At 41.4% G+C, this 26,166-nt stretch overlaps 1 protein-coding gene across 4 annotated transcripts in view; it reads right to left on the bottom strand.

The window, feature by feature from the left end:
- Nucleotides 1–26,166, bottom strand: part of RERE (arginine-glutamic acid dipeptide repeats) — a 426,631-nt gene that overhangs the window by 255,274 nt on the left and 145,191 nt on the right. For all 4 annotated transcript variants that reach the window (XM_040460361.1, XM_040460352.1, XM_040460343.1 and 1 more), the window contains exon 2: nt 6,057–6,525. In XM_040460361.1, coding sequence (XP_040316295.1) covers nt 6,057–6,381 — 325 coding nt within the window. In that variant the 5' untranslated portion in view covers nt 6,382–6,525. The remainder of the gene's footprint in view (nt 1–6,056; nt 6,526–26,166) is intronic.

The following is a 26,166-nucleotide window of genomic DNA, read 5'->3' on the forward strand; positions in this document are numbered from 1 at the left end:
CTCAGAAAAGTGTGAAGCATGATAAATTCTCACAGTGTGAACAAACCCATGTAAGCAGCAGGGTCACCACGAAAGAGAACATGACCAGGCCCCTGAGGGTGCTCTTCATGCTCTGTTCCAGACACCAGTTACACCCATCAGTGTAACTAGAACCCGACTTCAAAACACCAAAGATTAGCCTTGCCTATTTTTTAACTTTATATAAAAGGAATCATACAGTGTTATACTTTTTTGTGTGTCTACTCAACATTATGCTTCATTAATAGTCTACTTTTAACTTCAATGTTTTTTAAAATACGCACATTCCATTCTGATTCAAACCAGATTCCCAGGTTTTATTTTGTTTAGTTTGGATTTTTTTCCAGCTTAAATTCCATTTGTATCAAAAGAAATTAACACCTCAATGTTCAACGTATAATCAATTCTAGTTTCTAGGTCTTTTTTCAGTTCAAGTCCCCAGTTCCTAATAATGAGGAAAATTTGCAAATAAAAAGGGGAAATGTTTTATTTCACCTAAGATTTCATAAACCACAAACTTAAAGTTCTTTGCCTTTTATATATAAAACATATATAAAATTTTATGAAAATTTATCTTCATGAAAAATACGACACTTTTTCATAAATGTATAAGGAACACAAATACAACAAACTTGAAAATCCTGAATCTTTCCCCCCAAATGCAAGAAACAGAAAATCAAACTAGTAGGCACTTTTTAAAGAACGTGTTTCCTTATCAAAATAGCAAGCAAACTGATATGCTAAAATTAAAAAGTCTCTCTCAATAATCTGAATTTAATTTTCTGACTGTTTTACCTGATCAGGAATTTAAAAAAAAAAAATCATCGTATCTAACTGAAAATAGCGAATACACTGTTGGTGAGAATGTAAATGGGTACAGCCACTCACTATGGAAAATGGTTTGGAAATTCCTCAAAAAACTAAAACAGAACCACCATACGATCCAGCAATTCTACCTCTGGGTATTTAGCCAAAGGAAATGAAACGGCTATCTAGAAGAGATATCCATACCCTTATGTTCACTGCAGCATTATTTAAATAGCCAAGAAATGGAAATAACCGAAGTGTCCACCAAGGGACGAATGAAAAAAGAAAATGTGGCGTATACATAAACAATATTATTCAGCCATCATAAAGGGACCAGGAGGGTTGGGGGTGGAATCCTGACACCATGGATAAAACAATATATAATAAGTGAAACAGACAGAAAAACACAAATACTGTGTGGTCTCACCTAGACATGGAATCTAACAACACCAAACTCATAGAAACAGAGACCAGGAGAACAGATTAGTACTTGCCACAGGGAGGGAGTGGGGCAGAGGTTATAGGGGATGGGTGAAGGTGGTCAACGGATACAAACTTCCATCTACAAGATGAAAAAGTTTTGGGGATATTATGTACGGCATGGTGACTACAGTTAACAATACTGCACTGCATGTTTGAAAGTTGTTGAAAGAGCAGATTTTAAAAGTTCTCACCACACACACACACACACACACACACACACACACACACACACTAGTACCTATATGTGGTAATGGACAAGTTAACTAATCTTACTGTGGTAATCATTCTGCAATGTATACATATACAAAATCACTATATTGTACATCCTGAACAATATTATATATCAATTATATCTCAATAAAGCTGGGGGAGGGGAATTAGAAAATAGTGGAAAGAAATTAATATGCCACCCACAGCAAACTTTAAAAATCAATATCTTATGCTAAAGAAGCCCGTAAGAGAAATCTGGCTGCACACAGCTGTGTAATAAATCAATTTGTTACCGTGACAGCCATCTCAAAAATAGAGTAATGGTTGATAGACAACAAAGAAGTTAGATTAGACATGGGGACAGTATATAATAGAGCCCCACGAGCTTTTTGGTTTTGGTTTTTATTTTACAACAAGTCTGTTAAATCATTCATTGGCAAATAAATGATTCAAGATAGACTTCCATGAGCATTATTTTAATCCTGACATCATTAATCAGTTAATAAATTTTTGAAAGGTTTTCAGAATTTTATTTATTCAACAAATATTTGGTACACATAGTGGTATGCTATGTGTAAACCACTGTCATAGGTGCCAAGAATTCAATGATAGGCAAAAAAAAAAAACAGATCTTTTTCCTCTATGGAGGGAGACAGATACTAATCCCAAAATAACAGAAATAAACAGAAAATTATCAGTTGTAAGCTCTAGAAGAAAAGATACTTAATGCTGTGACAGTGTTTATTAAGAAAATCTGGGGGCGCCTGGGTGGCTCAGTCGGTTAAGCGTCCGACTTCGGCTCAGGTCACGATCTCGCGGTCCGTGAGTTCGAGCCCCGCGTCAGGCTCTGGGCTGATGGCTCGGAGCCTGGAGCCTGTTTCCGATTCTGTGTCTTCCTCTCTCTCTGCCCCTCCCCCGTTCATGCTCTGTCTCTCTCTCTGTCCCAAAAATAAATAAACGTTGAAAAAAAAAAAATTAAAAAAAAAAAAAAAAGGAAAGAAAATCTGTGTAACCCGGGAGAGGAAAGGCAGTGACACTGAAATGGGAACACTGAAAAAAGAATAGGAAAGAAGGAAATCTGTCTGTATGCAGGTATGGGGGAGACTCACTAGCCTGAGGCAAAAGCAAGTGCAAAGGGCCAGAGGCAGGAAGTAACATGGGCAATGAGTACATTCAAGTCTATCCTGCTGAGCTCCTAAGGACAAAATAAAAATAACTCCAGAGATGAACAGCAGGGGCATAAAAGAGCTCGTTGTGACCATGCATAAAATTAAATTTTAGCTAGTGACAAATTCTAAATCATACCCATTTTCTCAAAAAAATCTCATTCTTCTCAGACCAGATAATCTAAATATAGATAGACCTGTCCCCCTAGGACAAGGAAGTACAGTTAGAGGCTAGGTTTGTTTTTTGGTTTTTTTTTTTTTTAATCCTCACTGTGGGGCTTGTTCTTATAGTGGGAACTATCTATATTTTACACTTAATCTGAGTATTAAAACCAATTCACAAAAACAGAAAGCAAAAACACAAAAATTAATGTGTTTTATGTCCTAAAGAAACAAACAAGCATAAAAGATCTAATCTTCAAAACAGAATAATACACTGAAGAAATCCCTTAGGACGTCCTATGGAGTTCCTACCTAAACATTTAAGATGCAGCTAAGCATACAGAATCTCTGTGACTGGGTGAGAATGGTTTTTCATCACTAACAAAAGATGGTACTATAGTGCTCTGTGCCAAGAAAGAAAAAGACAAGAAGACAAAAGAAAGGAGAAAAATCAAGTCCCATCTGGGAATCTAAACACAGCGCCACGCTTGTGATTCTTCAGTGCAGGTAAACATAAAAATAGGCAGTGTTTAACAACGCTCCAGTTAGAAAGAAGCTATTTGGAGACAGCAACCAAGCCCTTCAACTTCAAAAGCCTCTCCTAAAAAGGAAGGGGGGGGAGGGGTGGAGAACACCGAAGGTCAAGGTTAGTCTCCTCACCAAAGAGCCAAACATCCACCGGACCCGGCAATGTGCCAGGCACGACACCGTCACCCTCCCAAGTACGAGGGGCACCTCACGCAAAGTGGTTACGCTCTGAGTGTCACAAAAAACTTTCAAATCCTTTGGGTTTTCATAGATTCTTTATAACATATTTAGCTTCCCGAGAAAGCATACCTTTTTCGTATTTCACAACGGTCCTCAGATTCACTGAACAATGCCTGCCTCCATAAATACTCTCAGCTCAATTCCAAAACACTTTAAGAACTCACTGTTTTGTAAATAAGCCGCGAGCAACTTTCTTTCACATACTCTTCCAAACATCAAGTAGGAAGGATTTCTATTATCCCGCAGAAGGTGCAGAATGAAAGTGCAGTGGCTCTCGAACTACTTTTCTTAACACTGGTTTCTCTTAGGGAGATAATCAGCAGAAAGAGGGTACCACAATCCCATAAATGGGAAAAACAGCAGGTTTTGTGGGTGGTTTTTTAAACGTTACAGAAGTTTCCTCAACTGCAGGAGTTCTCAGGGTCATTCACCATGAATCTCTTAGGACAGGGATAGGATGTGCACGCGTTTCCCACGTGTACCGGACAACAAATACTCGCGGGAAGCACCACCACTGACACAGGAGTAACGTTCCATCGAGAAAGACGGCCATTTGGCACCGCAAGAGGCAGTTGGCCTTTTGACCATGACCCAAACGATCACATCACCGCATTGAATTGTTACGTATCATGAGAAAAGAACAGTAAGGTATTTCCTTATTTCTTTTAATGTTTATTTATTTATTTTGAGAGAGAGTGTGTGTGCATGCACGTAAGCAGGGGAGGGGCAGAGAGAGAGAGAGAGAGAGAGAGAGAGAGAGAGAGAGAGAACCCCAAGCAGGCTCCACGCTGTCAGTGCAGAGCCCGACGTGGGGCTCAAACTCACAAACGGTGAGATCAAGATCATGACTTGAGCCAAAACCAAGAGTCAAGACACTTAACCAACCGAGCCCCAGATCTTTCCCTATTTTTAAGTTACGATACTATAATCTGTACCTAAAGAAGTTAACACATTCTATTCCTTTCTCATGATTTAGAACCGAACAGGCCCACAACAAGTTATCTATGGTAACTCTATAATGAGATATTCTTCAGTGGCTCAGAAATTTTTACTGTGCAATACCTAAGTCTGTAAAATCACAGACACAGACAGCAGTATAACCGACACGTGACTCGATTGGGACTCTATCTCCGCAGCAGAGCCCTAACTTCTCTGAAACCTAACGCTGATCACTTTTACATCACATAAATATCTTCTCAGTCACTCATCAACCAATAAATTGTAGCTGTGACTACAAGCGTAGCTGTGTAAGTTCTAATCTTGATTATCTTTGGAAATTCAAAACAAACTCCTACACAAGGAAAAATTCCAGTACTTCATGCAAAGTTCAGCAAAGTGACGGCACTCCTCAGTAAAACAACGGCATCAGGTTAACGACATACCATCATTTCTTCAATCTGCCTTTCCTGGAAAAACAGCAAACCGGAGTCTTTTGGCGGGGGGGCCCGCCCCCCCGCGAGAGACAGACAGAACCTCAAGCAGGCTCCACACTCAGCACAGAGCCCGACATGGGGCTCAATCCCACGACCCTGGGATCATAACCTGAGCCAAAATCAAACACTGGACACTCAACCGACTGAGCCACCCAGGCACCCTAACCCTAAACCCTCCAACCAGGAGGCTTTTAATTCTTAATTCCATCCCCTATGAAATTCATGTCACTGCTCAGCATTATAATTCAAACAAAATGATTGTAGCTAGTGTTACGGACTTCTGTAAGAAAAGTACCTGAACACAAACAACACATTACGTGAAAAAGGAAAGTTTTGCTGGCGTCCGCAGGTTCTCATGCACTGGTTTCCCTGCATCTCATCTGAAAGCTGGGTCCATCTCTCTCTGAACAATACCTTGAACCTCAACATACTGAGTAAACTATAGGAAATTATCTGGAAAACAAAGCAAGTTAGTTGTCTTCATCTATTATTATTGGTCAGAGATCCTGAAGCTCAGTGCCTTGGAAAAGGAGGTTATCAGGAGAAATTTACTTTGGTTTAAAGGTCTTTCCAAATATTTCTTGAGCTTCTGCTCACTCCTGTGGCCAATGTGAAACACCCTGCTTCTAAGAATCTTAAAGTTTACTTGCCCCACCAGGTATTCTATTCTGCAGGGTCACCACTGCCCTGTGTTTGAAGATAAAAAGCAAGGAGGAAATGAAAAGATGAGATGTACTGAGTAGACGGTGAAGGGAGAGAAGCAGCAGGAGGGGACCCAAGGAAAGAACTGACGTGCACAAAGACCAAGTTGAGGCCGACGCAAGCAAGAAGCCAGCGGACCCAACTGCCCAAAAGTGGGTCAGTGTGTTTCCTACCTTGATGTCTCCTACCCCAAACTACCATCTCCTTTTCTGGGTCCCCTGCCGTCCCTACCACGTAAAGTGGCACGTGAATGCTGATGTCCTTCTCCAGCACAAACACTGTGAAGGCCAAATGCAACGCTGCTTACCTCCTGGTCTGTAGACAACATCATCCTCAGTGATGTAGGATGTTATCTCGCCGGTATCTGTCCTTTCGTAGCGAGATTTTTTTTTCGGTGGTTTCTTTTTGTTCTTCTTGGTGGACTCCTCCGTGGTGGCACTATTGTTGTCATTATCCTCATCTTCACTGTGATCGCTCTCGGCATAATTTTTGGCTCCTCCTTCCAAGGTACAGCTCCTGCGTGGCCTTGAATTCTCACTCTCTCTCGCTTTGTCTCGTTTATCTCTCTCTCGGTCCCGATCTCGGTCCCGGTCCTTCTCTTTGTCTTTGTCTTTGTCTTTGTCAGCTGTCATGATTCGCCACGTGCCTTCTTCTGTCCTCTCACGGCTAGGCCTCCGTGAAAGGTAGACAGTAAGCCTGGGCTTCAGTCTTCTGAATTTCTCACTCAATTCCAGGGAAAATCCAACCACTCCAGCTACCCCAATGCTTCAAAAACGCTAGGCAAGAAAAGAGAGAAAGAAAAGGATTTTACTTTAACATTTTCTCATATTTTTGGTGTTTTGTTAAATTAATCTCTTACTTGCGTTTTAGCCCTAAAAACTTCTCATGGGCCACAGGAAAAAAGGTAGGACAAATGACACAAAGTTTAATTACATGCAGTTTTGGTCTCAGCTAGCATATGGTTTGGGATTTACTACCGCACCAAAAATGAAAACGTCTGAATGCATACTAGTAAACCACACTTTCTGTACACCAACTGTTTTCTTCTTTTTAAGGAAAAAGTGAAATGTACCCTAGTAGAAAACATACAATGGGTACAATTATCCAAAAGGAGCTTCACAACCCACAATATTAATTTGAAAGGGCAAGAACCTATATACTAAAACTATTTCCACCTGGAAAACCAATAATCTGGACAGACTCAAAACATGTCTCAAGATGTCTCTCACAGGGTACTATCTTCGGAAAACTTTCTAGCCACACTCCAAATTTCCAGAGCTCCTCTCAAGAATAAACCAAGTGTGGACGCAAACAAAAGTGATGACCGCAAAACAAGATTCTTTTGCCTTCAATGTACCTTTTCCCATCTTCGAAGTCTACTATTCTATTTATTTTCCATGAAAAATGGTACCTCTGAAGATACATTATCTCTGTCTGAACAAAACATAACAGCTTCCAAAAACAATCTTCCATCTTTAGGGAATATTAGGTAGTTTTTACATTCTTCCAAATTTCCACTCTTAGTAATTTCCCTAATAAACTCCTCCCTAGAACTAAACCCAGCAAGGAAAGCCTGACGTTCTTAAGACTTTACAATGAGAAGACAGAGTCCCAAATTCCAACCCAACACGGTTCTTAACAAAAATGTTATGGGGGGGGGGGGGACAACAGATGGACACAGACTGTTTTGTTTACCAGTCAGTTTTTGGACAGTCATAATCGCCAGTAATTTATCTTTTGCAGTCCTGTATCATCTTCTTTCATTTGCTCAACAATCTGTACTTAACACTATCTATGTGCCAGGTGTTCGGAACTGAAGATACAATGACTGAAGAACTCAAGAGTCCTCGCCCTCAATGCTCTAATGCCAAAAAAGCAAACTGATCAATATGAGAACCATCTGTTTCTCATGTTACTAGGGCCGGATAAGAAACAACATATGCAAACAAACAAAAGATCGGTCCTCTTTACTTAGACAGCAACAAACAAATCAGCTTGCAATTACATGCCTTAGACACAGAGAAAATTCTCTTCGGTCACGCCAAAACCATAAAAAGTATCATATACTCTCTCCAAAGCTCTTAGGTCAAATCTGACACCAGAGAAGACCTTTCCATAAGCACCTCAACTATCCTTAGGCATTCGAGAAAATAAAAAATGTTCACAACCACCTATGGGAGACAGACCCATGAAGGAGCAAATAAAGCTGATCATTTAAAACAGAGTCAGAAGGGGGAAAGCATGTAGCACAAACCTAGATTCCTTCCTTCTACACGGGAAATATGCTTCTAGATAGGATTTCCATTTTCTAAACATATTTTAAGAAAATGAAAAATTATCTTAGTGCCTGCAAAAGTTCTGCCCGTATGAATCATCTGCTAAACAGACAGTAATAAACTCCTAAGTCCCTGTAGGCCACTAGTGCTAGCAATTGAAAATACTCAAAGAGACATATTACTTTCTCCACTGGGCTTAAGTTAAAGCATGAACAAGCCAATCATGCAAGAAAGAAAACTATCAGCTAACGCCGTTGTTAAAACATTCCTCTTTGACACTGAAAAACATACCAAGGTCTCCCGGGAATCCGAAAGAACAAGGGCTTAGGCTGAAAACCTCGCAGATGTATTTCAGGACAGACATCTGATGAATTTAAGAAAAAGACCATTCTCTCCAGGGTTAAGAAGATAACCAGAAAATTATGTAAAAATATTATTTCAGCACTCAAAAAGGAAAAAAATAGTAAGTCCAAATTATACATCCAACACCACTCCCTACAAAATCATATACTAGCTTCTACTTACAAAGAAATTTGAGTTGCTTCTGCCAAGAGTAAGCAAGAAAGAAAAATTCAAGAAAAAACAGAGAAAGCATCCACAAAATGAAATCCCGTGTGTGTATCCAACTTTCAGGTAACTAAGAACAGTGATAATCCAAAACAAAAGGCAATTACCATTTACATTTGGCTCTAAAATACAGTGCAGTGGGGATATTTTTTTCCCTCTGCATTTCCCATACTAATCATAATTTTTCTGAGCTTCATCTCACAATGACCAACATACAACAATAATGTGACATTTAAGGAAAGGGACCCAGAGAGAAGCCAGATGGCACTGAGAAGGGTAGTTGTCACTTCAATTTGCTAGAAAAGATTTACCATTACAACAACAGCGTTTTTGTTAACAACACCGGGTTCACAGCAGACTCCTGCCATGATCTCGCTCAGTTCTTTTTCTCAACTCAGTGAAGTGAACCAGACAGAAGTCACCGTCCCCACTTTACAGACTACGGAAGGGCAACTGAGAAGAGATCGTGTGCACAAAGCCATACACCCAATGATTCTTCCAAAGGGAAAGCAGTCCTACAGGTAAACCCCATCCAACCTGAACAACCTACTCCTCAGGTTACAATCTATGTTCCCAGGGTCACCAGCTCTTCATAGGTGCTAACTTTTCCCACAGGCATCCAGGCTGATAATTCACACAGACAGATTTAGGAAACCTGTCTTTGCCCTTCCCTTCCAGAAAAGAAATTCTTGTCCACTAAGAAAGACAAAAACGTTGAAAGTGTCTCTGTCAATCCACTGCTCCACCCACTTGAACAGAAAGCAGTATAACATATTGTAACAAATAACACGAGAGAAAATCTACTCTATAACATGTTCAGATTCACAACAATCTTCATTTATTCACAGAACAAATGTCTACCAAACCCCTACTGTGTACTAGTTACCGTTCTAGGTGTGAGGAGAGTAGCAAAGAACCACAAACTCCCTGCCCTCGTGGCATTTATGTTTTAGGGAGTGGGGAAAAGAATCATACCCAAAAGAGTAATATAGATAGATAGATAGATAGATAGATAGATAGATAGACAGATAGATAGATAGTACATGAAAAGATCTTACATGGGGAATTCAAAGGGGACATAGAGTATGGGTACATTGCAATTTTAAATGATGGTCAGGGAAGCCCTCAGGGTTTGCCCCGAGCAAGACATTTAGAGAAAACGCCCTAAGGACACACGAAGGGAGAGCATTCCAGCAGAGGGAAAGCAGGTGCAAATGTCCAGAGGCAAGAGTGAGCTGGGCACACTCAGGACATAGGAGGCTGCAGTGGCATGAGAAAGAGAGAAGCAGCTGGAGAGGAGATGGGGGCGAAGGGTGGGGGGGCTGGATCCTGGCTCGTAGGCCAGAGTAAGAACTTTGATGCCTTTACTCAAGTGCCATGATGTGACATGCAGTGACTCGAATGACACTTGAGCCACTGCGGGGATCTGAGCAACAGAGCAAGAAGACATGATCTGACTTCTGTTCAAGATCACTCTGGCCAGTGAGAAAAATCCTGAAGGGATGCACGTGTTGCAGCACTAAGACCGGCCAGGGAGGCGGCTGGCTACAACAGGCCAGGTAAGCGGCGAAGGCAGCTGGGGCAGACTGGCATGGTGGTGGCAGAGAGGGGACAAGTCCTGTTTTCTATGTATCTTTAAGATAAGGGTCAAACAGGATGTGCTGACAAACCGGGAGGTGAGGTGTGAGAGAAAGAAGTCAGGAATAACCCCAAGCTCTCTGGCATGAGCCACTGGGTGAATGAAGCTGACGTTACGCAAGTTCTGGAAGGAAGATCAGGAGCTCAGGTATGAACATGCAGAGTTTGAGAAGCCTATAAAAACCACATGAAGATTTTCAGAGGTCCAGGCTGGAGACAAAAACTTACTTTTTAATTTAGTTTTGAAAGCCACGAGATTGTGTGATGTCACCAAGGAAGCGAAGATGAATAGTTTTTCTGAGAAAAATTTTTTAAGCCCACAAAAACATGTACTGCTCGTGCTGGAGTGGAGAGGATCTTCAAAACAGACTTACAACTCACATTTCCAAAAGCAACACCCCTAGGACTCGTGGCAAACACATCCTCCTCTCACTGGTTTCCACACTCATCAGGTTGTGCTTCGTCATCTCATCTCAACTGCTAAATCCGGGCAGCCGGCCTGGCTCTGTCTTCCGCTAATCAGAGTCCAAGGCCTTCAAGAGTCGGTGATACGGAAGCACTCTTTCTGACTTCAGGTGACTGCACCTTCCGTACAAACATCGCTCGCCCCTTCAAAATCAAGCCAACAACCCACCCGCAAACCCCTCACTACCGATCCGAGCCGATGCAGATAAAAACCTAAAAATTCAGTCACGCTCAGGGACGAAACCGCACTTAAACCCACTTCCTGATACTATCCAAGCAGGTCCCAGAAGGTCAGGCCCAGCACAGAACTGGGCTGAGAAGCCAAGACCCAAGTTCTTGGCAGTGCCATGTGCTGTCCTGCCTTGGGCAAATCGCTCTACCTCTCTGAATCCGTTTCCCTGCTGTAAAACGGGGATGACAGCTAGCCACGCCACAAGAGCTGCTGTAAGGATTAAGTTAATTAAGCATACCATATGGAGATGCGCTCACAGATTGCAAAGCGCTCTACAAATGTAAACTCTCAACAGTAGATAATCCCCAATAGTACACTGTGCCATGCAAGACATAAATGGAGCCCAACACCATCCATACCCTCAAGAACTTATCTTCTCTTGCGGGGAAGTGGGGGTTCTACCGCACAATTAAGAACCAGATCGTGTAAAATTGACTACAAATAACAAAATTTCAAACAGATCCTCTCTGGGATCATGTAAAACTCACTTATCCATGAAAACTTGCCTCTCCCTCCTGACTTTTCACTCCCTGAATTCCAATCATCTCACTTACTCAAGCCAGATTCTGCAGGACACTTGACTCACCAAATGCAGCTAGTGAAGTACACATAATTCTTCCTCATTGAACCAGAGCAAGAAATATTTATGTTTGTCACATGCCTAACCACACACCAGGCATTTTGCTCAGCTCTTCGGGCCTCCCAATCACATGCCGAATCTCTGATTTATCCGTTGCACCAGATGAAATGTAAAAAGCCATCATCTTTCGCATAGATTAATACAACTGCCTTCTAACTGGTCTCTGTGACTAAAATTGTTTTTGCCTTCCTTCCAATTCATCCTGCAGTGCAACCAGCCAGCAGCTCTGACAACCGCACCACTTTTTTAAAACAAACTTTATAGAGATACAATTCACACAACACAATTCAGCCCTTAAAGTGCAATTCACTATCCATCACCTCTTTCCAAAGACTGCAGGGACCTTCACATCCTGACTGTCCCTTCACTTGTCTAGCCCCATCGCCACCTCTCCTGTATGTATGCTCCAGCTACCTCAAAACACTTCCTTCCATCTCAGGAACCTATCTGCTCAGAATAATCGTCCCCTCCCCTCGGTCTACCTAACCTCAGCTCAAATTCAGGCCCTCGGGCATTTCTGCTGCCCAACTCCAGGAAGGCTCCCAGACAGAGTCCAGACTCCCACTGTTCCCCGTCCTGCCTATAAAAGGACCCTCGCGGATCCCACTACTGTCATCATTGTTTTTTTTTAATTTTTTAAAAAAAATTTTAATGTTTATTTTTTATTTTTGAGAGAGAGAGAGAGAAAGAGAGAGACAGAGTGCAAGCAGGAGAAGCAGAGAGAGAGGGAGACACAGAATCCAACGCAGGCTCCATCCAGGCTCTGAGCTGTCAGCACAGAGCCCAATGCGGGGCTCAAACCCACGAACCGTGAGATCATGACCTGAGCCAAAAATCAGACACTTAACCAACTGAGCCACCCAAGCGCCCCACGTCATCTGTTGTTAACCTGTGTCCTTTCTCCACCACCTGACAAGAACCATGCCTACCTATCACATGTTCACTGAAACAACTCCCACTAAAGCCATTTCCTCTCTGTTATCAAGCCCACCTCATTACCATCTGGCCATTCAGCATCCCCTGAGAGGGCTGACCACACACCCTCCTTCTGGAAAGGCTTTTTGCCTTTGGCTTACCTGGCACAGTCCTCTCCTGAGCCTACCTGCCTGACCCTTGGCCCCCAGCCGGGCCAGCCAGTGCAGGAGTTCCACAGGGCCCTGTGCGGGGGCCCCCTTCTCCCAACGCCCATCCTGGTCAATCTCCTACACTTCCGTCGGTCCACACACACCACATGCACACAGGTGATCCCCAAATGTGTCTACCAAACCTCGGCAGAGTGAAGACTGTCCACCTGAAGTCTCCTCCTGGAGGTCTCCAAAGTGTCCCCAGCATATCCAAACTGAAGGCACACTCTGGCCCCAAGTGAGCCCCTCTTCTAGATGGTCTCTCCCGGTGACTAGTTCCCCTGCCCATCCTTGCTACACAAGAGAGGCAGCATCTTTACTGCCCACCTTCATCCTGACGTCGACAAATCCCGTCACCGTTGCCTCGTAAGTTTCTCTCAAGCTCCTCTACTTCAGGACGCCTCCAACACCACAACCTCAGTTGAAGTTACTAGGACAGGGGTGCCTGGGGGGCTCAGTCAGTTAGGCGTCCGACCTCGGCTCAGGTCACGATCTCACGGTCTGTGGGTTAGAGCCCCGCGTCGGGCTCTGTGCGGACAGCTCGGAGCCTGGAGCCTGCTTCGGATTCTGTGTCTCCCCCCTCTCTCTGCCCTTCCCCTCCTCACACTCTGTCCAAATCTCTCTCAAAAAATAAATAAACAGTAAAAAAAATTGTTTTTAATTATTCATGAAAAAAACAGGTCATATGATCAACCTAACCCCGTTCAGTAGGTACTGTTGTTATGTACATTTTCCCAAAGCAAAAGCAAGCGCAGACAGGCTGAGCAAGCTGACCAAAAATCACACAACTATGTGTTAGATCTAGAATATGAACCCAGGCCACTGACTCCAGAGCCTAGACTCTTTTTTTTTTTTTTTTTTTAATTTTTTTTTTCCAACGTTTTATTTATTTTTGGGACAGAGAGAGACAGAGCACGAACGGGCGAGGGGCAGAGAGAGAGGGAGACACAGAATCGGAAACAGGCTCCAGGCTCCGAGCCATCAGCCCAGAGCCCGACGCGGGGCTCGAACCCACGGACCGCGAGATCGTGACCTGGCTGAAGTTGGACGCTTAACCGACTGCGCCACCCAGGCGCCCCAGAGCCTAGACTCTTAACCACAAGGCCATATTGCCTTAAATTACCCGTCCTTAAAAGCCAAGCTATCCAAAGGGTGTCACTGTAGGCCCTTGAGATGAAAACAGCATTTTGGGAACATTCACCTTGCCTGGCTGGAGGTATTTGCCATCAAGAGGTGTTAGTCCAATCCATACAAGCTTGCTTTCAAATCCACTCTCTGCAAGTCTAACTAGATCAGGAACCAAAGCACCTCAAGAACATCTGCCTTTGCCATTTCTGCATTTACCATTCTCCTTTAGGAGCAAAAGGAGATGGTCCCAACATGGAAGACCTAAGAAAACTGCCCAAGAAATATGGGGCCAGCAGATCTGTGAACCCTGGCAGAGGTAAGACTGTGTTTTATCTAAAAGTGATGTGGTACTAGAAGCAGGTTGTGAAGTTCTTCCCCCAGACAAACCCAACCGTACAGGCAAATGGCTGGCTACACATGCCCCTCCCATGATTCTCTACACTTGGGGTTAATGAATATTTAAACTCCCATCAATCCTGAGTTCGTACCCTCATCCCTAGAGCACACGTCTTATTCGAAGAATCTGCACAATGGAGATGGGATGTACTAGCCAAATTCGGAGAGGGAACTTTGTGGCACCAAAACATAAGGAAGCACAGAATGAACGCCCCTTATTCAGAAGTGGATGTAATGCTTAAAGGAACACTTCCCCCCTCAGAAACTTGGGGGGAGAACTGAAAGAATGAAGATGAGTGGACTCTGACAAATATATTAATTTCTTCCAAAAAGACAGAATAACAAAACACAGGACCTACAAAAGGTTTGGAAAGCACCTAGAACAGCAAAACTCTAGATTACAATTAACAGCTCAATTAAAATTAAATAACAAACAATACCCAATCTTCTTATTTGAAGTAGGAGTAAGGAATTCCAAAACATGAGGTGCCTAAGCAAGTTTCCATACATAAACGAGAAAACAAATAACCAATCAACCCATCATCCTTTTCTTTAAAGAACACACAAACTCATTTAATATAAGCAATCGTTGTCCTATACTGTTAAATGTGAAATTCTGCCAAATCCACACAGAATTTTTTACTTTGCACACTACCTACAGTTGTGTCTCTGCTGCTCAGTGGGTTAAGGAAAATTCACCGTCACTCTAAACCAGGCCTACTCAACTGTGGCAAGATAAACATTTGGGGTCAGATCATTCTTTGTTGTGTGGAAGCTGTCCGCCGTCCTGTGCATTATCCCTGGTCTCTACCCATGGTAGATCCTAACAGCACAACCCACTGCTCCAGTCAGGACAATAAAAAAGAACTCCAAATATCGCCACATGTCATCTGGGAAGCAAAACTGCTTACAAAGGAGAACCACTGCTTTAAAGAAATAAAATTATTTGTCTATCACAGAGATTTCAAGGGGTTAAACATCTGTGTTGCTTTATTCATAATTATGCTTGACTAACATGCAATCCATAAAGCTAACACCATTACAAAAACTGTAAGATGGCATGTTCTTTGTTCTCTGAAATAAGCTAGACTAATTCAAAGCACTGCCTGAAATAGTAATTACACAGGTGTCTAAAGCTGAATTAGGAAAACAGAAGTAACATATCCTGAAAATCTTGATGTTTTCTGGCAAGCCCTGAAGATTGTTGGGGGTAATATTACTCATTGGTGAGTTGCCTGATTGTGGGGCCAAGTGGATGCTTCTGTTATCATACAACTGAAGAGAAAACCTGATGTCCACAATGCCAAGTACAAGGGAAACCAAATGCCTATGAATTCAAGCCCCTGATGTGAAAGGGGATAGAATTCCTAAGCTCACTTGCCCAAAGCAAGGCCATAAAGAAAAAACGAAGCAGATGGAGAACTATAATATGGTATATCCGTACAACAGAACATTATTCAGCAATTACAAGAAATGAAATACTGATACAACATGGATACAAAACCTGGAAAACATTATGACATGCAAAAAAAAGCCAGTCACAAAAGACCACATATCATATGACCCCATTTATAGTAAATGTCCTGAAAAGGCAAATCCACAGAGAAAGCAGATTAATGGTTGCCAAGGAAGCAGGGGACAGGGCAGGGAATGACTGTTATGGTTACAGGATTTCTTTTAGGGGTGATAAAAAATGTTCTAGAATTGACTGTGGTGATAGTTACACCTATCTGTGATATATTAAAGCCATTAAATTGTATACTTTAAATGGGTAAATTATAAGTGAATTATATTTCAATACAGCTGTTGAAACACACAAACAGCGATTTTACAAACTAGTAAGAAAAAGCTCAAAACTTTACTGCAGTTAAGAAAAAAGATGCTAAAACACACAAACAGCAATGTTACAAACTAATAAGAAAAAGCTCAAAGCTTTACTGCAGTCAAGAAAAAAGATACATCTGGCTAAAATAAGGATGAGCTATTACTCTGTAATTGAGTAAAACCACCTCTTAAAGCTGTAAAAGTATAGTTAATGAACACATAGAAGGAGAAGTTTTATCTCATGTAATGCTAAGAATGAGAGAAACTTTCTTTGGACCACAATCATCTTTTTGTTTGTTTAAGTTTATTTTTGACAGAGAGAAAGCACGAGTCAGGGAAGGGTAGAGAGAGAGGAAGGAAGAGAGAGAAGAATCCCAGGCAGGCTCTGCGCCATGAGCACAGAGCCCAATAAGGGGTTCAAACTCACGAACTGTGAGATCATGACCTGAGCCGAAATCAAGGGTCAGCCCGCTTAACCAACTAAACCACCCAGGCGGCCCTGGACCACAATAATCTTTAACATGCAGTAGTATGTGCTCAGGCTTACACCTGTGCGTGACATGTTCTGAAGCAGGTAAACTGGACAGGGTTGCTTTCAGTCTGCAGAGCTCCAAGATGCAAAGTAATTCACAACCATGGCACATAAGCTCTCAGCATTTGACAAAAGGTAATGGCAAGGTGAATTTTATAGTTAATACAATTACACTTCACACATACACGAAAAACCAAAAGCATTCATAATGCACTTTTAATCCATGGGTACAAATTATATCAAGGGAAAAACAGAAACATAAAACTCATTGGAGCAATCCTTCTAAAAACACTTAGAATCCGAGTCTTAGATGAAAAGGAAAGGTAGCCCTGACTAAAAGCAGAAGTCTAAATCAAAACTCAATTTGCCATTTTCTATGTCTGAGCTATTCTGACTGGGTGTGATTGTCTCCAGGTTGACCGAATGTGTTACCCTGCCTTCTTTGTTAGCCTGATGTCATTCAGAGAAAAGCAGAACCACCAGAACTACTCAGTTCCAGATGCCGGCAACCAGTGAGTGCGCAGGGAGTACGGGGAGTCCCAGGGCCTGGACCACAATGCTTAGATGTTGCAGCTGTTGTAACCCTGATCATCAAATAAACACAAAGTCCAGAGCAGAGTCTTGGTTAACTGTTGCATTAATTCAGCAAATATTTACTGAGTACCCACTGACTGCCAGGAAGTGCCCTAGTCCCTACAGATACTTGTGCGACCAGAATACACACAATCTGTAACCTCAGAGAGCTGAGAGTATAGAAGGGAAGGAGCAGACAATAAACAAACAAGAGCAGTGTATTACCTGGTGGTAAGTGCTACGGAGAAAAGCAAAGCTGGGCAAAGGGAATGAGGGGCTGTTAATTTATTTAAGGTACTCACTGATATGGGTCACCTGACCTAAAGAACATACGTGAGCAAGCTGTGTGGTTGTCTGGGAGAAGGCACTCCAGGCAGAGAGAAAAGCAAGTACAAAGGCCCAAGGCAGAAGCATGCCCAGACAGCAGCAAAAGGCCAAGGTGGCTGAAACAGTGAAAGCAAGAAGGAAGCCAGAGATGAAGAGAAAGCTGGGGGCATTTACTAAAGTAGTAAGAGGAAAAAGCCAGTTGCATAGAAAAGGAAATGAGTGACATTCTAACAGACACTCTCTGACTGCCGTAGGGCTAGGAAACTATTGATTTAGGCAAGGTAGCGGCATGCAAGGTACTGGCAGAGGTCAGACTGTAGATACGTTGTTCAAGGAGAGCCATCAGAATCTGTTGTCAGATCGGACGTAGTATGAGACAAAGGAGGGGCCCAGATCTGGGCCTGAGCAACTGGACAAGTAGAGCTGTCATTTACTGATATGGGGCAGAGAAGGAAAATGGGAAATTCTGTTTGGAACAGGTTAGATTTGAGATGCCTAACAGATCTCTAGAGTTGAGAGGTTAGAAAGCTCTAGGCTAGAGATAAAAATCTAGTCTTCACCACACAGGCAGTATCAACAACCATGAGACTGGCCAGTTGAAACCAACAACTGGGGATGAAATACACAAGGTCGCAAGAAAACAGTCTGCAGCAAATAGGATATTACAGACAGGCCAAATAAATCTGTGAATGACCAGTGAAGCTACAGTGACGGGATGGTGGAAAGACCGCATAAGGACCCTGTTCTGAAAATCCTGAAAGAAATGAAAACAATACACTGGTTTATTCACAGGGAAACCCAAAGCATATGTAAGGTGTCTAAAGAAAAACTCCAGATTAGTGATGTTACCAAAAGCTGCATTTAATAAAATCTAGGCTGCTACAGTCTTGTTGGTTTCCACTCCAGGAAGACACATTAGATGGGAACACTCCCCTACCCCATTTCAAAGGGAAATGCACCTGCAGTCCAAAAGAAGACCTGGGGGCGGGGTATGCTATTTGAAAGATACTCACCTTGCAAGTTAATAAAAGAGAATTACTGGATTAAAAAAATAACTTCGCTAAGTAACATTTCTGAGTTCCCGAATTGAACACTGTAAAGTCCACATGAAAAGCGAGAAAGAAAACATGAGGTGTAATAGGCTCATTAGTGATGTTTACTTGGTGTCATAATTGGAATCCTAAAGAATTGGTGAGTCAAAGAAGGAGGGGGAAGGTGTATTGTTTTTAAATACTTAGTATGAAAGGTTTAACTGGATTCAAAAATCTATGTGATTAAGAAAACTGTGACTACATTAATCAATTAAAGAAAGGAAAGTGTGCCACCAAATTTAAAAGATAATCATATGGGCGCCTGGGTGGCCAACTTAGGCTCAGGTCATGATCTCGTGGTTTGCGGGGTTCGAGCCCTGCGTCAGCCTCCGCACTGACAGCTCAGAACCTGGAGCCTGCTCAGATTCTATGTCGTCTTCTATCTCTGCCCCTCTCCTGCTTGTACTCTCGTGTGTGCGCATGCTCTCTCTCTCGCTCTCTCTCTCTCTGTCTCTCAAACATAAACAAATAACTAAAAACTTTAAGATAAATAAATTAACAAAAGATAATCATACTCAGGAAACAGAATTTTAAATACTCAAATTACTAAATTCTAGCTAATGACAAGTTTCCAGCAACTAGAGAAAATGCAATATTCTTCTATTTGCCACCTCCTTCGCGATGAACAAATTCTTTCATTAATGGTGATCATCAAGAATTTGAAAACATGTTCATAAGAAAAGTCTTCATCAGAAACTGACTAGTCATTTTATGCCTAGAATCTAATGTAAAAATGTATGGTTCACAGAAGCAAGCTCAAATTTTCCAACAGAAATGTGGAAGAACCTTTATTTGGTATTTTAGGCAAATTCAACGTTTATTATCTTCCCTCACTGTTACTTCCTGTCTTATATTTGAGAAGTCATAATGAATTTTTCACAAAGTCCCATATAAGCACTCCCAAAATATTTCCAGTTTACCCAGTATGCTATACAAATATCATCTTCTACATATGTGGAACAGTGGGAAAAGCATGAACTCCAGGTAATCTGAACAGTACACGCATGTTCTATAGCTGACTGTTTTAGATTCCCTGTACTTGTTGGCACCAAATGACTGATTACATTAAGAGTAAGAATAACCATAAAGGGAGGGGAAGGGTCACTGCCCAATAAGAGAGTCTAGATTTCAAAATAAGCATTCTTACATATAATTATCTAGCTGCCATCATTCATCAGCAATGAAGACAGCACTGCTTTTTCTCAGCACTAAAGTCTCTCCATGACCAAGAAGGGCATCCAAGATGCCAAGAGCAGTTAAGTGATATATGACATATACAGCAAAAAGCTGAAAAGCACAAGAGTCAAATCTGTGGGTACTCAGAGCCAAATGGAGCCTGAAAATGAAGAAACTACAAGTGGAAAGAAGGAAACAGTAGAAGGAAGCACGGGACAGCACAAACCTACAGAGTGTCACCTGAAGTTCCCACTGCAGGTGTCAGCAGTAACCTCTCAGGTTATTCAGATATACCATACATGGCTTCGGGCCCCAATACGTTAAACCATTGTACCATCAGTTTTCAAAGAGTCCCTTGGCAGAATATAAATGGCTTAAGAGTACACCAGTGCCTTTCTATTAAATGTTTACCAAAAAAATCTTAAATACCATTAACTCAAGGTCAGATACTAATTCTGTGTACAAACAACAAACAACAAAAAAACAACGAAAACCACACACACACTTGGATATGTGTGATCAGCAGTACGTAGAAAAAAACTCATACGGAAGACAAGATATTTTTTTTTTATTTTCACCCTCCTCTTGATGAGAACAGATAAACATTCAAGAATAGTCCCTATTATTATATAGTAGCTTAGTTTATTTATTACAACAAACTTTAGAGGATGATATAATGGCCCCACATAACCCATGAAAAACCCCAGTCCTGCTCAGCTTGTAACACATTCTCTAATAAAAAAAATCATTTACCTCTTGGACCAGGTCCACCTGGGAAGGAAAAGAGAATGCCTTCAAGTCTACGTCAGGGTTTTCCAATATAAATGTGGCACCTCTCTAAAGCAAGTGTCTGCCAAGATCTTGGAAAGATCATTGCCAAGAAACCCATTAATTTGCAACAAAAGACTCCAAAAGATAAGTATCAAAGTGAGAAAAAGTAAATATCATGTTTCTTTAAAGAATGGAGTGAGAAAGCTCAAGGCTATCAGTTTATATTAAAACATACACAAATTAGATCTACTGCATTACAATTTAAAATGTAAATTTTATTAAATATTATATATGCAAAACTGTAGGTTTTTCCAGAGCCCTTATCTTCATCCTGACATTTATAAATTATTAACGCAGCCCTGTATCCACCACTGGACTGTTAGGAAACCTTATGATTTATAGACCTGAACATTATCATCAGAAGGAAAGTAATACTGGGAGGGAAAAAAAGGAAAAGCTATGTCTTCAGAACTTTTCCAACAAAGCTTTTTTTTTTTTTAATATTAAAAAGCAAGTGAAAGGATGACACCTATGAACAGTAACTGCGGTAACAATGAGCAGGACTGAAGGAGGCAGACACTGCATTTCTTCCAGAAGCAAGTGCATCTGCTAACAAGACTTATATTGGTCACGTGTTGGCAGGCTTAATCAATACCACACAGGTATTCTTTTCTAAGCTTTCATCTCATAAACTCTTAAGAAAAAGACAGCAGAGCAACTGCCAGATTAAATGAGGTCTGTATCCCAACTATTCAAAAGTCAAGTTCCCTTGACAAATTTCCTCAATTTTGTTGTCAAGGAAAAATTAAACCTACGAGCAAAATACTCCTTCCCTAATCCACAACCACAAAACTATCAGAGGTTCAGTCTATTGCCCAATGAAAACGTATATTGAAGCGCTCTAGTCTCTAGTGACCTTTAAGAACACCTGGAAAGTGCAAGCAACAATATTCAACACGAGAGAACATAAATTTCAAAAGCAACTGACAAATGCAACCTGGAAGGCTGAAATGTAAATGGAGCATAAGGTTACAACAGCATTCTCCAAAGAAATCCTCTTTCTCACTTCAGAAAACAGAGGAATTTCTTCTCAAATCCTTTCAATGGAAAAATTGCCACTTCCAATTAAAGTCAATTTGATCAAATCTATGAGACCTGAGGGAAACGCACAGGATCCCTTTCTTTACTCTTGTCCCTGCTTCCTTTGCAACTTGCAAACTGACTACCAATATGACTAACTACCTAGAGACATGTGTGCCATTTTCAACAACTGGTAATTTATAGTTTTGTTTGTTTTTAACCAGCTGGATGCAATGTGTATTGCTTCTTCCCTATAGGTCTGTCCCTTTTGATATTTTTTTAAACAAATGATATGATATGAACTAAGAAGCATTTTTAGACTACTACAGAATTTTAGAATTGTGTAGAAAAGGCAGTAATAGTAAATAGCAGCTCCTCTCATCAATGTAAAACCCACGGAAGCCCCCAATAGCAGGGAAGACATTTCTAAGCATCCAGAGAGCCTCATTACCACATCCACGCTAAGCCAATCCTACTCTCTACCAGGAACAAAACACAGCAGGGTACATGTTTGTTGGTGACACTATTAGCCTTTCTAATAAATTTTAGGCTTGGTAATCTACCGGATGGAATCAAAGACAAACTGGAGGCAGATGATGTCAGGGCTTCTATCTCTAGTTCCCATAAGATGATGCATGTAACTGAATGGAGAAGAGATTTTAATTTTGAAGAGTGTTGCGTTCCAGTTGCCTATTACATAGCCATCCAGACTGAGGTATCCACTGGGCAGCTGGAAATATAGTCTCAGCCCCAAATGCTCAGGAGGACCAAGGCAAGGTTATGGACTTGGGAGTCTTCAACATATAGGAAATGCTAAAATACAAAGAATGCAAAGACTGTAATATGTACAGATACTAAATGAGATGGCCCAGAAAGAGCATTAGATGAAGACTATAGGGCTAAACATAGATACCGCCAGCTTTTCCCAAACCAAATTCCTAAAGAAAATAAAAATCTGGATGCCCTGACAAGCAGCCCAAAACAAACAACCATCACAATAAAACCTTCTGTTTAAAGTAAGTATGGGACACATTGCTTGTACTCATGTTTACACCACATATTGTCCTATTAAAGGGTTGAAGAAGCCTATAGGTAAGAAAACTATTCAACAAATTAGTTATCAACAGGATCAAACACCCACAGGATATTGTCCAGTGTAATTCATCTCCAAAAACGATCAATGCCCCCAAAACAGGGGATGCACACCTGGGTGGCTCAGTCAGTTAAGCATCCGACTTGATTTTTGGCTCAGGTCACAATCTCACAGTTCGTAAGATCTAGGCCCTCTTTGGGTTCCATGCTGACGGCATAGAGCCTGCTTGGGATTCTCTCTCTCTCTCTGCCCCTCCCCTACTCACACATGCACTTGTGCTCACTCGCTCTCTCTCCCAAAATAAACAAACATTAAAAAAGAGAGATCAATGCCAACTCTTGTTCTTCCTTAGAATAGTATGTGATGTGAGTTGTAGACAAGAGTAATAGAAATTCAACTTAACTGCACTTAACTAATCCTTAGAAAGTCTTGTTGGGAACTGATGCCCCAAATACCTGCCACATCAACTGGTCCCTTAATCACCGATCAGATTTTAGAAAAATTCTCCAAACTATTCAACCGGTCATTTTCTCCTCATGTTAGAGACCAACATCAACTTGAACTACAGAACCATATAAAGAAGGATTCACTTCACAAAACTTTTAGAAGGCAAGCTGAAGGACTAAATAAAGCCAAGTCAGGTACTTTCTACCAAGAAAGGACAGAAGAACAGAGGGACAGAACAAAGGGGGTTACGGAAAACAATCTGCCAGTGAGCAAGGGAGAGGAATCCACTCCCTCAAGTGGGATATTAAATTAAAATGTTAACAAACAGCAGGGGAATATCAGGATCTCCAGGGAAAAAAGAGACTCTTAACACCTAAAAACACCATAGGGTGCCAAAGCAGTGGGAGTATCTCTGGTATTAGTGTCTGACTCTAGATCTCAGCTCGGGTCATGATCTTATTCATGGTCCATGAGTTTGAGCCCCACATCAGGCTCTGTGCTGATAGTACAGAGCCTGCTTGGGATCTCTCTTCTCTCCTTCTCTCTCTCTCCCTCGGTCCCTCCCTCATCCTCCCCCCACCAAATAAATAAACTTAAAAAAGAGCAAATATTTGTTGAATAACTATGTATCATACAAGTCCAATCCAAGCCATCTGAGAAGTAATCCTTAATGCCTCCAAAACCATGCCATACTATTCTTGCCCCTCTTTAATGAATTCCTTTTGCAATAATAGTCTATATCTTACAGCTTTGCATTTTAACATATATTACTAATGTAAAATATCTTGTTATTTAGTAATTCATGTGTTTCATATATCGTCTCCTCTCATTCTTCTCTGTAAACCTCTACAAGCAGAAACACACTCTGGTCCTTGCTAGCTTTAAACTGTGGGCAAGTCAACTGCTCTGTCTAAACTCTGGTTTCTTCATCTATTAAAAAAGAAGATAATAATACAACACACGCCATGGAGTCATTGTGAGGAATAAGTAAAATAACCCATGTAAAAGTACTAATCTGCACAATGCCTAGCAGATCAGGATGCTCAATATGTGGCACTTAACACTGAAGATACTAACACAAAGACCGTGCTCTGCACATCCCTAGAATCCCACCGCATGATACACATTTTGCAGAAGACACTATGTTAGAATACTTCTAGCTGATCCTAGGAGTATTTCAGTTTGTACTGCGAGATAGGAAGAACTGTCAGTAGTCAGAGAAGCTTGTTCTGACTCCCCAAACCCCTCGAAAGGACTCTCACAGCCCTCCGAGAACCTCTTTTCTTCACACCAACCTACTCTGGCTGTATAAGCATGGTCTCCTGTTTCTGCTTAGATTCCTAGGAGCAGAAATTATACCATGGTTAACTTTGAAAGCAATCAAATATTTGATGAATGAACAAAATCCATTTATTAATTAGGCTTCATTTTTCATTATCCACTAACATGCTTTCCTCTTACAATCAAAGAACACAGATCATTAAGGCAGAATAATAAGGTTCTCATTAATGTTTCTCTTAAATACACGAAAACAGGCCACCCCTGGGTTTTTTGTTTAAAATTTAAATTGCAACTTTCATGTCACATACTAACAGAGTCTTTATATTCCCTTTTTCATTCCAACTTTCTCTAAAAGAAAATAAATAAAACCACATGTCCACAAAATTGTAACATGCCTGTCCACGCGGAAATGCCCTCAGATGTTATTTATTACAGAGCCATGTGAATCACTTATGAGATTAACACAGGGCTGTACTGTCCAATATGGTAGCCAGTAGCCACGTATGCCTGTGTAAAATAACTGAAATTAAATACAATTAAAAATTCAGTTCTTCAGTCTACACTAGCCACACTTCGAGTACTTGCCAGTAAGTGGCTAGGAGCTACCATATTGGACAGAGCAGATATAGAACATTTCCAACACCATAGTAAGTGCTATTAGCATTGATTAGATTAAGTGTATATAAATAAAAATACTAAGAATCCCATTTCATCAATAACCTACTCCCTTTTAATCAACTCTATTAGCTCCAAGTACAAGAATATGCATAAACGCGAACCCATGGGCTTTATCCTTGACTTTCACAAAGACAACAGATTCTTAGAAAAGACAAGAGTACGAAAGTCCCATACCAATCTAAGGCTTCTTTCCTCTACTCCTGCAGCAATTTACACAACTTGACCAGAGGAAAAAAGAGCAAGAAAGCATTTTTCTCCACTATACCTTTTATCCAACCATAGTCACATCTGCCAAGTTTTAGAATCACAGGTTCCATTATCTTACAGTGTCAGCATTGCTTTGTAAATTCCGCCTTCCACACTGATCTCCTGTGACTCACTCAACATATTATACCATCACTCTACAATCAGGGCCTAGAGCCTCTCTGCCAAATAGACTATATGTAATGACAGTCTGGATAAATCATAAGTCTACCTGCTCTTGGGGGATTTTTCCAATCCTATGCAATTGCTGTGTGGGTATGTGGGAGGCTACACGTTTCTTCATAATAAAAACAAAACCCTAATTTCTGCAAAGGTGGTAAGTTACCTCTGTATTCATGACAAAACATGACAGGCAAAGTTCTGTTTTTCTACAAAACTAGGAGCATAGGCACTAGGGCTATGCATAGGAGCTAGGGCTTTTAGGAGCATATGTTTTCAACCACTTATTTGTAAATAATGGTTGAAATATCTCAAAGCATTCCCCGAGCACTTCACTAGTTTCATCTACCACTTGTGTTGATTATCACAGGCTGCTTATACACAGGAAGAGGGGAAGAAGAGGAAGAAGCCATGACTTTGAGCAGGGATATTTTAGTAAAATCCCTCCCTAAAACTTGAACCATTAACATCCTTCCATAATTCAATACAATGGTACACACCTTAAAACAATAACCTTGGGGTGCCTGGGTGGCGCAGTCGGTTAAGCGTCCGACTTCAGCCAGGTCACGATCTCGCGGTCCGTGAGTTCGAGCCCCGCGTCGGGCTCTGGGCTGATGGCTCAGAGCCTGGAGCCTGTTTCCGATTCTGTGTCTCC

Source organism: Herpailurus yagouaroundi, unplaced genomic scaffold (assembly GCF_014898765.1).
Source record: "Herpailurus yagouaroundi ecotype Mexico unplaced genomic scaffold, PumYag 77, whole genome shotgun sequence".
Lineage (NCBI taxonomy): Eukaryota > Metazoa > Chordata > Mammalia > Carnivora > Felidae > Herpailurus > Herpailurus yagouaroundi.